At 63.8% G+C, this 13,328-nt stretch overlaps 1 protein-coding gene across 3 annotated transcripts in view; it reads left to right on the forward strand.

The window, feature by feature from the left end:
- The window catches only part of GSE1 (Gse1 coiled-coil protein), a 103,290-nt gene that overhangs the window by 80,865 nt on the left and 9,097 nt on the right, over positions 1-13,328 (forward strand). For all 3 annotated transcript variants that reach the window (XM_030023875.2, XM_030023876.2, XM_041125633.1), the window contains 2 exons: positions 7,887-8,105; positions 12,077-12,276. In XM_030023875.2, coding sequence (XP_029879735.1) covers positions 7,887-8,105; positions 12,077-12,276 — 419 coding nt within the window. The remainder of the gene's footprint in view (positions 1-7,886; positions 8,106-12,076; positions 12,277-13,328) is intronic.

A 13,328-nucleotide genomic window follows, 5' to 3' on the forward strand; every position in this document is an offset into this window, starting at 1 on the left:
TGCTGGCACCCATGCGTCCCACCACCCGTTGCTGACGGGGGCCGTGGGTGCCGTGGGCACCCTGTCCCATGCTCCAGGGTGGATTTTGTCCCCGGAGAGGGGTAAAAGCCCGGGGCTGCGCCTGCTGCACCTGCAGCTGGGTCCCTGTTGGGAGGCAGCGTGCACCCACTGACATTTGCCAAGCGTAAAAATTCAATTAATTCCAGCAGGCAGATTAAATATAAGTGAATTTTAATAATTTGCTCGAAAGGCTGAGGATTACTGTAGGCGAAAAGGGAAGATGCTGCGTGAGCGGGGGCACCGGCCAGCCTTCTTGGCACCGGCCTGTGGGATCGCCGGTGCTAATCACCCTAAATCCCGGCGTGGGAAGCGGGGTCCGCTCGCCTCGGCACCAAACAGAGCCATGCACCATTCCCCTGGACCCGGGTTTTGGTTGACCTTCCCTTGTGATGAATGTGCCGGAGCTGTCCCAGCGGTGCTGTGCCCGTCCTCAGCACAGTCCGGGGAACCCTCCTCACTGGTGCCCCTTTCTTAGGGGACTTTGTGGAAACGGTGAGACCCATCCAAGTGGCGTGGGACCCTGGGTTGTCCCTTGGGGACCCCATGGCACGGCGCAAGGGGACCCCGGGGTCCCGGGCGAGGAGCACGCCAAGGTCTCCCCAAGACCTCCGCAGCATCTTGTAACTAAAAAGCCGGTGACGTGGGGCACCGATTGCTAGCAGATGGTGCCGGTATTAGGAAAATGAAAATACATGCAGTAAATTTGCCGTTTGCCAGCGTTAATTTCTTATCCCAAGGTAAAACCTTCCCTCTGGCCCATGCTGGGCCATCTGCACGGTCATAAACCACGGGGCTGCGATGCGTGCGGGGGGACCCCGGGAGCGCGGGGGAGACCCCCCATTCCGCCCGGACCCCCGGCTTTGCCGGCAGCACGGTGGGATTGATGGAGATTGCCCGTGACCTTTGCTAGGACACGAGGTATTACCATTAATACTTCTGTATTTCCGGAGTTCGCGCCATGCATAAATCTCATATCAAGCTGGGCGGGCAGAGTAATCTGCCAGGCGGCGTTATTAATACCCGTTATTAATACCCGTTATTAATACCCATCACCCCCGCAGCCCTTCGTTAGCTGCTCGCGGATGGGGCGAGGGATGGGGGCTGCGCCGTGTAACACACCCCCCCCCCAGCACCTTTTTGGGGTGCAGCCAGGGCGGGCGCTGGGAAATCCCCAGGCACTGGCTGAGTCACCGGCTGCTTTCCGCCGGCGGCGGGGGGGGGCCCCTGCGGGCACCCACCCCCATCATGCTGGGTGGCAGTTTTTACTTCTGGACCCCCTTGGCTCTGCTGGAGGGGGCCAGAAGCACCTCGAAGGCAAGCTGGGGGGTGGCAGGAGTCATCCCCTCGCCTTGCCCTGGCACCTCCTAACTCTGCCCCGTAGCCCCCGGTTCGGCTGGGTCCTGGCCCCCCACCCCTGCCTGCAGCCCCCTGCCCTGCCCCTGCCCCCCCCTGCCCCGCCAGGACCTGCCCCGTGCAAGATCCAGCCTGCGTGAAACTCTAATCTCCAATTTTATTCGCTCGGCTCCAGCCGATTTGCATAATCCACATAATCACCCCGGTTTTAATTGCCCACAACTCTGCAGAAAGATCATGTGGTTAAGTGGTAAATCATAATTAGATAAATAATTGGCTTGGCCGCAGCAAGCTGCTTTGTTATACCTGCCATCTGCTGGGCAAGGGCTTCTCGCACCGAGAACAATGCGCCGCTGACGGCAAATCCTGCGCTGCCCGCGGCAGGGCTGCGCCGAGCTGCCGGCATGGGGACACGGACCGGGGACGGGGACAAGGGACGCGGACGGGAGGGCATTGCCCGCTCCCGGCCTGTGCGATGCCCGGTAGCACCATGCAAGGTTTGGCAGCACCGTGCAACGCCTGGCTCTGACCCACGCGTTGCCCGACGGCGCCGTGCGATACACGGCGGCACCGTGCACCGTCCGGCGGCACCGTGGAATGCCCAACGGCACCGTGCAATGCCTGGCGGCACCACGCAGCGCCTAGCCCTGTCCCACACCATGCCAAATGGCGCTGTTCAATGCCCGGCAGCACCATGCAGTGCCCGGCAGCACCGTGCAATGCCTAGCAGCACCATGCAATGCCCAGCAGCACCATGCGATGCCCAGCAGCGCCATGCAGTGCCTGGCAGCACAGTGCAATGCCCGGCAGCACCGTGCAATGCCCGGCAGCACCGTGCAGTGCCCGGCAGCACAGTGCAATGCCTGGCAGCACCATGCAGCACACAACAGTACCATGCAATGCTTGGCAGCACCACACAATGCTTGGCAGCACCATGCAGTGCCCGGCAGCACCATGTGATGCCCAGCAGCACCGTGCAGTGCCCGGCAGCACCATGCAATGCCCGGCAGCACCGTGCAGTGCCCGGCAGCACCATGCAATGGCCGGCAGCACCGTGCAGTGCCCGGCAGCACCGTGTGGTGCCCGGCAGCACCGTGCGATGCCTGGCAGCACCATGCAATGCCCGGCAGCACCATGCAATGGCCGGCAGCACCGTGCAGTGCCCGGCAGCACGGCGCAATGCCCGGCAGCACCATGCAGCGCACAACAGTACCATGCAATGCTTGGCAGCACCGTGCAGTGCCCGGCAGCACCATGTAATGCCTAGCAGCACCATGCAATGCCCGGCAGCACCATGCAATGCCCGGCAGCACCGTGCCGTGCCCGGCAGCCCCCCGCAGTGCCCGGCAGCTCCGTCCCACGCGATGCCCGGCAGCCCCGTGCAATGCCTAGCTCTCTCCCATGGGATGCCCGGCAGCCCCCAGCGGTGCTGCGTGATGCCTGGCACCCATCGTACCCCCCACAAGAGGAGGGGTGGGGGCTGTACCCCGCTTCCCCCAAAGTAGGGGGGGCTGGCACTCGGATCCGGGCAGCGGGAGCCGAGAGGAGCCACTGTCCCAACCTGGATGCTGCAGAGAGGGGCTGGGGGGCCAGCAGCATCCTTTGGGCCCAGGCACTTTATTTTTGAGGCCCCCAGCCGGCACAGGAGGTGGAGGCTGAGTCTTGGATGGGGCAGAAATGGGGAAGAAAGTTGCTTTGAATCGAATCTTTCACCGACGTGATTTCCCGTGGGCTTAGAAAACACCCGGGGCTGGTTGGGCTGAGCTTGGAAAGGCAAGGAAGGGAGAAAAATAATCCTGCATCATGCTGGCCCTGGCCCCTCCCCGGCGCTGCGCCCTCCAAACGAGCTCTTATTAGTTTGCTTGTTGTCGTTTGCCAGATCAATGGTCCATGGAGGAGTGATCGATGGAGACCCAGCCGGCTAATAGTGCCGCACGCTTGGACGCTTAGTGCCTTGCTGGGCTCCTTGGGGAGCCCCAAATCCCGTCCCTCGCCGGCAAGGTGCTCCTCGCCCCGGGGGACCCATCCGGACCCCTCCAAGGGTGCTGGCAAGGTGGGGGATGCTCCCGGGATGGGTCCTGAGCTCTGCCCCGAGGACCCTAAAACTGGACAGAGGCTGCGCCTGCATCTCGCCATCCCTGGGGACACTTGGGAACACCAAGCCTGACCACCTCCCTTCGTTTGGGCCGCGTGCCGGGCAAGGGAGGGCAGGAGCGCGGCCTCCGATCGATTGATTAATTAATTAATGGAGTGTGTCGTAGGTGAGGCAGCAGAGCTGTTTTGAGGAGGCGGGTGGAAGATGTGCCACGGCTCGGCAGGACGTCCCCGGGAGAGGAGGTGGTCCCCGCTGCCTGTCCCTTGCCTGTCCCCTGCCCGCTGGCTCTCGAGGGGATGGCGGGGTGCGTGGGGGGGGGGACACGATGGGCACACGCTGCCCCTGGCCTCCTGCCCTCCCTCCTGCCCGCGCAGGCAGCCGCCGGGGCCCTGCCTGCTGCATTCAGGCAGCGCGGGGGGGGGCTTGACAATGCGAGGCCATTAGCATTGAAAATCCATGCAAAGCAGCTGTTCCCGCTCGGAGCGTGCAGCTGGATGCGGTTCCGGAGCGGGAGCCGAGGGCGCTGAGAGAGGGAGGAAAAGGCTTGGGGACCTCGTGCCATAGAGCGTCACCCCAAATTCCTTTGGGGACCCATCCGGAGCCAGCGGGGAGGAGCCGAGGTCCTGTGCGGTGGGTGCGGATCCGTCCCGGGGGAGGATGCAGGATGCTCATCTCTCCCTGCTCCCTCGGCCTCCCGCCGCGCTGGGTTTTTTTCCGCTCCATTTGCCAGGGGCTGGAGCTGCTGCCTGATCGTATTTGGTAATAAATTATTAGTTCCAGCGCTCGGGAGCCCGGCAGCTCAAAATAGCTGCTTTTAAAGCAGGCGGCTGGTGCAGGTTGAGTTCAATGGCAATCTGCTCTGAAGGGCACTTCATGCTCATTAGGGGCCTTTCAAGGTGCTGGGGAGAAGGGGGGGGCCCGAAACCAAGGTGCTAAACCTGCCCGCACCGCATTTCCCGGCAGCTGCCTGCGGCGGGGACGGGGAAGCAGGGGAGGGCAGCCGGCGGCAGTACCGAGTCCCCCTGCCCGCACCAATCCGGGAAGGATCCCGGGGTTTTGGGGTGCTGGGAGCCCCGTTCCTGCCCTGGCACTGCCCGCTCCTGCCTGCCCGCGGCGGCTGCCGGCGTGTTTATTTGTCTCCAGCCCCACCAGGCAGCCAGACTGGTTCTGCTCTCGCTGCCGGAGGAGGCTCCCGCTGCCAAAAAACCCGCCAGCGTCATCAGGAGCAGATGGAGAGAAGATGGCACGCTCCCAGCTCCCAGCTCCCAGCCCTGCGCAGGGGGATGCGGGGGGACGGGGTGGGTGGGTGGGGGGGGGGACGGGGACGGGCAGGGACACCCCCCTGTCCCCACCGGGAGCCGAGGGCTCGGGGTCCTGCACCGTCAGGGATGCCAACCCTACGGCCACGTGCGTCACCGCGGGAAGGGGTGCCAGGGTGCGGGGTGGCACAGGGAAGGGCGAGGGGGTCACGGCGATGGCCTTGCCGTCCCTTCCTCCTCCTCCTCCTCCTCCTCGTCATCCCACCGGGCAGGGACCTGCCTGCTCCTGCGGGAAGGCAGCCAGCAGGCACCGGGAATGCCAGACGCTCCCTGCGCCGCTGTGCCCGCGCAGATGCCGCGGGAGGGACGGGGACGGGGTGGCACGTCGCCCGGTCCCCAACCTCCTCCGTGGCCTCAGCAGGGGACCCAGGAGACACCCCCCCACCCACCCCCCCAGCCTTGGTTTGGCAAGGGGGGGGTGTGCAGGAGCGAAGGCAGCGAGCGGTGCCCGAGGGCGGGTACGTGGGGGGCTGCCAGCTCCTCTCCCTGCACACCCCCATAGGGGTGGGGGCAACGGAGGGGCAGCCTGCCCCGTTTCGGGGTTTGGCTCCCCACCCCGGTGAAGCAACCGCTGGCGTGACCCCAGGGCCGCTGCCAAGCTCCAAACTTGACCTGTTTTTCCGCACGGATCTGCCCGCCGGGAAAAGCAGCCGGGGAGGGGCGGAAGGAGGGCAAAAGCCGGTTGGGGGGGACGCCCCACCTCACCGTGGGGTGGCACGGCATCCCCAGCCACCACCGGGACGCCGGCACCGGCAGAGGTGAGCGGTACCCACGCCGCACCGGTGACGGGATGCCGGAGGGACCGGGGAGACGCACAGCGCGGTCCCACGTTTGCCGTCCCCACGCGGATGCTCTCGGCCGCAGCGTGCCTCAGTTTCCCCAGCTGGCAATTCTCCCGCGGAGCAACCCAGGGACGCCCGGACAGACGGACGCCAGCTCCGTCGGGGCAAGGCGGGTGAGCGGCGCTGCTCGGGCCCCAGCCGGGGCGGAGGCGCCGATTTTATCACCGGGCAGGAGCGGCAAAACTGGTTTGGAGCCCAGCTGGGGCAGCGGCACAGCTCGAGTTAGCGAGCCAGCGCCGAGGCGGGGAAGCGGGAGGGGGGGGAAACGTGAGCTCTCCGCACGCTTTCCCGGCGAGCTGCTGGCTCGGAGCTGCCCCGGCGCTCGCCCGGCAAATCCCAGTGGGATCATGAGTTTGTTGGGAGGCGTTTGGGGCCGCGGAGATCAGCTGAGCATCACACGGGTGATGCTCCGTCGCCAGCCCCCGTGCCCTGGCGAGCGTGCGTGAGTGTGCTAATCCTCGCCGGCTGGTTAGGAAAGCGTTTCCAACCTTGGATTGGGGCTGGGGGGGGGGGGTTATGCTGGGGTTAATGGCTGGGGAGAAGCTGGGGGGCACGGGGAGGTGCAGGGCTGTGTTTGGGGGGGTGCAGGGCTGTGCTAAGGGGATGCCAAGGCAGTGCCTGGGGGATGAAGGGCTGAGCCCGAGGGATGCAGGGTTGTGCCCGAGGGATGCAGGGTTGTGCCCAAGGGATGCGGAGTTGTGCCCGGGGGATGCGGGGTTGTGCCCGGGGGATGTGGGGTTGTGCCCGGGGGATGTTGGGTAGTGCCTGGGGGATGTGGCTCAGTGCCTGGGGGGCACGGGGCTGTGCCCAGGGGATACCACTGGGGTGCTGCAGCCCCCTGGGATAGCGCCTGGATGCACGGTGCTGCAGGCAGAGCCCGGTACCCCGCTCTCCGGGGGGGTTACCCAGGCACTTATCCGGGGGTCCGCGGGCTGGTGCAAAGCCTGGGGGTGCCCAGGCCAGGCTGGCGCGACGGGTTGGCTTCCCAGCTGTTCTGGTAATGAATTTACATGAGCCGAGTGTGTCGACAAGGCGGCAGTCAATGGCTGAGAGCACCGGAGTTAATAAATGCTTGTATAATGAGGGCAGAGGGGAGCGCGCGCCGCCGCGCCGGCCGCCTCTCCTGGGGCCGGGGGGCAAAGATTAATCAACGCTGAGTGGCACTCGCGGCCCCCCCGCCCCGGCTCCCACGACGCCCGCCGCTTTGCCCAGGCACCCTCTGCCGCGGGATGTTCCGGAGGTCTCCGGCATCGCCGGTGCCTCGAGCTGCCATCAGTCCCGCTGGGAGCCGGGGGGGGGCTGCCCCTTGGCCCCCGCACCGCCCGCCTGCCCACCTGGGAGCAGGGCTAATTTTAGGCTGGTGTTAATGAAGCTGCTCATTTGGAAGTCTATTTTAAGGGCCCTGACATCAGCAGTTGCTGTTTTGGGAGGTGGAGAGCCCTGGAGTGGCCGGCTGTGATAGCTGGGGGGGGGGGCACAGGGTGGGCTGCACCCAGCCACGCAGCAGCACCCGAACCCCCACCCTTAGGGGCCACTGTGCCCTATAGAACCTCTGTGCTTTGGGGTGCAACGATGGGGACTCAGGGGTGCCGTGGTGAGGATTTGAAGGTGCAGGGGGGGGGGTTTGGGGGTGCAGTGGTGAGGATTGGAAAGTGCAGTGGGGGGGATTTGGGGTTGCAGTGGTGGGCACCCAGGGATGCAATACCGGGGATCTGAGGGTGCAGTGGCGGGGATTTGGGGGTGCAATGGTGATGATTAGGGGTGCAGCGGTGGTGCTTTGGGTTTTGGCAGCACCACGTGAGTCAGGGGGCTGCCCCCTTCCCCGTCACCTCCATCAGGACACTGAAGTCCCCGTGACCCCCCAAAACACCCTCTCCCTTCTCACGGGGCTCCGCTGAGCCCCTCCACGCCGTTATCCGGGAGCGGTCCGGTCTGCGGGATTGCTGGGGCCATGGGACAGCTGCTGGCCCCTGCGTCGCCTTATTTTCCATGGGCGAGCTCGCTTTGTTAGATAAGCTGCCGTGCCGTAAGCGTGCGGGGCTCGCGCCCGCCTGCTCGCTCTTCCCCCGTGGCATGAACTCAGGATGCATTTTGGGGTGGGGTGGTGAACCAGAAGGAAGGTCTTGCTTGTCCTCCTGGTTGCTCCCTGCTCCCGTGGGGATTTGGGGATCCTCTCTCCCCGCGTCCCCGTCTAACGTGGGCCGCTCTTGTTCGCAGGCATGAGCCATGAGCCGAAGTCGCCGTCCCTAGGAATGCTCTCCACCGCCACCCGCACCACTGCCACCGTCAGCCCCCTCACCCCCTCGCCGCTCAACGGCTCCATCGTCCCCAATGGCAGCCCGGCAGCCAGCAGCACTTTGTCCGTCCAGGCAGCACCTTCCTCCAGCTTCGCCGCCGCTCTCCGCAAGCTCGCCAAGCAAGCCGAGGAGCCCAGAGGTAGGGGACGATGATGGGGACGGGGTCCGGGGGGATGCTGAGCATCAGCGCCCTTCCCTGCCGCCGCCACCCGGGAGCCGGCGGACGGCGTTTTCTCGCCATTTCCCGAGCTAATGTCTTTCCCCGGCGCCGTGTCTCAAGAGGGCAGTTTAGAAATTCAATTCAGCCGTAGTAGTCCAAATGCCGTATCCCTTGCCGTACCCCGGGAGAAAGCCTGGGAGAGCGCAGTGCGGGGGGACCCGTCCCTCCCTGCCCCCCCCCCCAGCCCTGCTCCCTCCCACCATACTTCACCAAAATGCCGTTTTTTCCAGAGGCTCCTCAAATCTGTTCCTTCCCCAGCCGAATTGCCCGGCTAAACAGCAAATTTGAGTGCCCCCAGGGAGGTCCCCGTCCCTTGTCACCCTGTGATGGCCTGGCTGCCGCATCCTCCATCGCGCCCCCCGTCTCTGCTCGGGCGCGGGGTGCAGCTCGCGATGGGGGGGGGTGTGAGCTGCTGTTGCGGTGCCGGAGCACCCCGAGGTCCCTGCCGCTGCAGGAACCGTGTCCTGCGGGAATTGCCGGGGGTGTTACCGCATGTGCAGGGGGAGGCAGCTTGTCCCCGGGCTGTGAAGCGTTTCGCCAGGAGACTGCAGGCGTCATCGATTTGCAACGAAATAGTATTTATCCCTGGTGTTTCCGTTGGTGGGTGTTCCCCATTGGGTTATTGCCCACCGCCCGGGCACTTTGGTCCCTGGGGAGGATGCCCGACCCTTTGCAAGATGTTTTTTTGCGAGGCCCTGTTTGCAAGGTCTTTTTGGAAGGCCCTTTTTGGAAGACCCTTTTTGGAAGGCCCTTTTTGGAAGGCCCTTTTTGGAAGACCCTTTTTGGAAGATCCTTTTTGGAAGATCCTTTTTGGAAGGCCCTTTTTGGAAGATCCTTTTTGGAAGGCCCTTTTTGGAAGACCCTTTTTGGAAGATCCTTTTTGGAAGGCCCTTTTTGGAATATCCTTTTAGCAAAGACCCCTTTTGCAAGGCTCTTTTTGGAAGACCTTTTTTGCAAGCGCCATCTGCAAGACCCACCTCGCAGCCCCCCGCCAGCTGTGAAATGCCCCAGCACGGCCGTGTCCCGAAGGCTCTGGCGTCGGCTGCTCCCGAGGGAGCACGTGGGGACGCCGGGTCCCCGTGACACCAAAAGGACCAAGTCTCGGTGATCCTTCAGCCTCGCTGGGAGCTCCTGGTTCTCCCCGGCTGCCTCCTCCAGAGCCCATCTGCTTCCTTCGGGGCGGTCGCTTGGGTTTGGGGGATTATTTTACCTTTTATTCCCCCTACACCCCCTGGCTTGTGCTCCCGGCATCCTGCTCAGCCCATCCGAAGGGATGTCAGCAGATTTTGGTGTGGATTTCATGGCGCTGGAGAGAAGCAGCTGCATTCCCTTTGGATTTCCCCTTAATGACTGCATAGTTTGTTTGCAAAAAAACCCCCGTCCTCACCCATCTGGGTGCCCGAAGTGGCTCATCCCTGAGGTTTTGAATAGGTGTGGGTTTGGGTGCCTGTCGGGAATGGGGTTTCTCTCCACGCTGTGGTTTTTAGCTCCAGGAAATGAAGTGCTTTGCCCCCAAATCCTCACCCCACTCCCCTTCCCACAATGGGAGATGCTCCGCCGTGGCAGATGCAGCCGATGGGGCGATGCCAACCGGGTCCACCCAGGATCGCCGGCTTTTTTACCGGCTTTATGGACTGGCAGTTGTGCCACGGCCGGGGCATCTGTAGGGACATCCCGCTCCCCGACAGCATCCCCAGCTGCGGGGGCTCATCCCGACCGACTCCATCCCAGCAAAGCCCCAAGAAGCCACCGAAGCCATTGCCTGGCCGGGGGCTCCTGCCTCCCGTCCTACCCCGGGCTGTCTGCAGGGTGGGTTTTATGCCACCCCCCCCCCCCCCTTCCTTTCATTTTTCCCCCCTCCTCCTTCAGGGTCTCAGCTGTTAATTACATTTGCCTGTCAGCCTGGGCTGCTAATCTGCTATCGCTGAGCGGAAAGCGGGAGGTCAGAAAACAAAGGTGACACCATCACACTGTGCCTCTTGTCATCTCCAATCCAGATTAGTTTCATTGACTAACTCCTGGCTGAATACCACCAGTTAATTATAACGATCACAAACCCTCCCGTTTAAAGCCACACAGCGAGAATTAAGGTTCTGAAGTAAGACTTTAGCTTCATTAATTGCCGGGCTCATTGTGATGGTATTGATTGTTAACGCTATCGCGTGGTGAGTAATGGCTTCCCAGCTCAGAGGGGATTAGGCTGCTAATTGTTGTTGGCCTTGCGCTGACAAGATAGACTTCAGTGGGTGTCAAATCCGTATCGGCGGCCTCCTTTGTCGCGGGCAGCCTTTCTCTTTCCCCGAGTCTTGCCACTCTTGAAATGAAAGCGATTCGGAGCGACTCGGGAATAATTAATAAGGCAGGGCGGCCGGCAGCGGGCTGCTCCGCTTGGCCTCTCTGCTCCGCCGAGCATCCTTCTCGCTGCCTGGGGATGCTCGTGCTTCCCTGCGGCATTCCTGCCTCCCTCCCGGCGTTAACCTTGGCGCCGGGGTGTGTGTGTGGGGGGGTGAGCGCGGTGAGGAGCGCGCGGGGTTTTCGGACAGGGACGGAGGTGATGGGTTGCAGCCTCGCAGGGCGAGGAGCTGCCTTTGCGCGCTCAGGGGAGCCAGCTCGCGTGCTTCCAGGGCGAGGAGCCAGCTTGCACGCTCCGGGGAGCCGACTTGCACACTTGAAGGGCGAGGAGACACCTCGTACACACAGGGGAGCTGGCTTGCACGCTTGCAGGGCGAGGAGCTGGCTTGCACGCTCCGGGGAGCCAAATTGCACGCTTGCAGGGCAAGGAGCCGGCGTGCACGCTCAGGGGAGCCGGCTTGCACGCTTGCAGGGCAAGGGGCTGGCTTGCAGACGCGGAGGAGCCAAATTGCACGCTTGCAGGGCAAGGAGCCGGCGTGCACGCTCAGGGGAGCCAGCTTGCACGCTCAGGGGGGGACGAGGCCCCTTCTCGGTGCCAGGCTCAGTGCCAGATTGGGGAGCATCCTCACCTCTTGGCTGGCACCCTGCGGCGACCACGGGCCACCCCTCGGTGGCCAGTAGCTGGTCCCTGCCGGCATGTCAGAAACCTTCCCTTGGCCCAGACTCTGGGCTGGTGGGAGCAGGGATTCAGGGGGTAGGAGCGCCCCCCCCCAAGCTGCCTGGCTGGGTTTTAGGAGCGGGCGATGTGCCGCAGAGCAGATGCTGGGTGCCGCGTGCCCTAGTTAATGTTGAATTTGTATTTCTGCTCCAGCTCTGCTTTTCTACCCACATCGCACTCCCCGCTTTAATTCCATTTTTATTTTTCCCTTGGAAATATCGCCAGCATCCCCAGGGTGGGTATAATTTAAAGTACAGATGTATTATGCAAATAAAGCCAAAGCCTTGCCCAAGGGTTACAGGGAGTGACTCCTTCATCCCAGCGTCTCCGAGTGCCCTGGCTTGTGCGCAGCGACTTTTGCAGCCGGATTAAGGAGTCTGCGGGTTCGGCTAGAGAAGGTGCGGCCGCCCGGGGTTGGCATCGCATCGGTGTCACTCGTGCCAAGGCGAGCAGCACGGTCAGGGCTCGCTGCGCCCATGAAAGGCTTTATGGGAGCTGGGGGGGGTTGGCAGTCCCTACTAGACAGGAGCAAGAGGGTGCCCGTCCCACCATGTGGGGCAAAGCCTTTTAGCACCGGAGGGAACCTCCCTTGGGACAGGGCTCCCTGGGACCCCCCAGGATGGGAGGGTAGGGGTGCAGCCCGGGGGGCTGGAGGGATGCCGACTGCCCTGCGTGCATCCCTGTGCCCCATCCCTGGTCCCTGCAGCGGGGCACCCCACCGGGGATGGCGTGGGATGCTTCAGCTCCTTCGGAGGGTGGTTTCAGCTGGTTAACGGCTGCCTTTTCCCCCCACTTATTTTAATCTTTAATTTAATTTCAGGGTCCTCGATAAGCAGCGAGTCGTCCCCGGTCTCCTCGCCGGCCACCAACCACAGCTCCCCCGCCAGCACGCCCAAGCGCGGCCCCATGGGCCCCATCATCGTGCCCCCGGGGGGGCACAGCGTGCCCAGCACACCGCCCGTCGTCACCATCGCCCCCACGAAGACGGTCAACGGGGTCTGGAGGAGCGAGGGCAGACAGGTATGGACGTGTTTGGGGGGGGTACCCGGCCCCCCCCCCCCCCCCGCCTCAAAGGATGAAGGGTGTGGGATGCCACGCATGGCACTGAACGTGCCAACTTTGGTTCGAGGTGCCAGGGGGGCTGCCCCCCATTTTGTCCCTTCTCCTCCCCGCCATGTCCCTGGGCTGCCGTCATCCCCGGGCTGCCATCGTCCCCGGGGTTGCCATCCGGAGGGGAGCGCGAGGAAGAAGGGTGGGGGGGGGGAGCGGCTAATTAAGAAGCATCGTTAGTGGTTCTCCTCTCCTCCGCACGCTACAAGCAGATTCCCGGGGGGATTATGCCACTTGGAAAGACTAATTAAACCACAAAGCGGAGAGGCGATGGGAGGGGATGAGAAACGCCGAGGGCGGCGGGGGGAGAAAAATAAATTGAACCGCGATCCCCGGGCGCTCGGAGGGGAGCATGGGGTGTCTGGGTGCTCCCCACCCCTCGTGTCCCCCCGCCGTGCCCCCCCCCCCGTGTCGCCTCCTCCCCGGTGACCCCCGCAGCACGGGGGTTAACCGAGCGTGGGTTATTGTCTGGCAGAGCTGCGCTCGCAGCGTGACGCCCCGAGACGGGGAGGTAATTAGAGCAGAGCCTGGCACGCACAATAAGCCTTAATGCAGGCAGCGGAGGCGGCAGGGCGAAGGGGGGGGGACGGACGCCCTTTGTGCCGGCCGCGGTGACCTTGGGACCATCCCCGATGGCCGAGGACCTGTGACCTGCCCCGGAGGGTCTGGGGACCGGGACTGGATGGGTAGGGAGATGCGGGGGGCTGCCACCGTCCTCCTCCTCCTCTAGCCGCTAAACGGAGAAGATGCAATGAAAAATAACGATTTTTAAACCCAACCTTGCCTTGCCGGAGGTCACCCCCCTAACTGCCGGGGATCCTGCGGGTCACCCCAAGGGGTCCCCCCTTGCCAGGGGGTCCCTCCCCAGCCGGCGTGGGTGCCAGGAGGGAGTGACCTTCATCCCGGCGCCGGGGATGGGGAGCTGATGGAAGACGGCTGAGGCCCCGCGGCGGGATGGGGGG

Source organism: Aquila chrysaetos, chromosome 9, assembly GCF_900496995.4.
Source record: "Aquila chrysaetos chrysaetos chromosome 9, bAquChr1.4, whole genome shotgun sequence".
NCBI lineage: Eukaryota > Metazoa > Chordata > Aves > Accipitriformes > Accipitridae > Aquila > Aquila chrysaetos.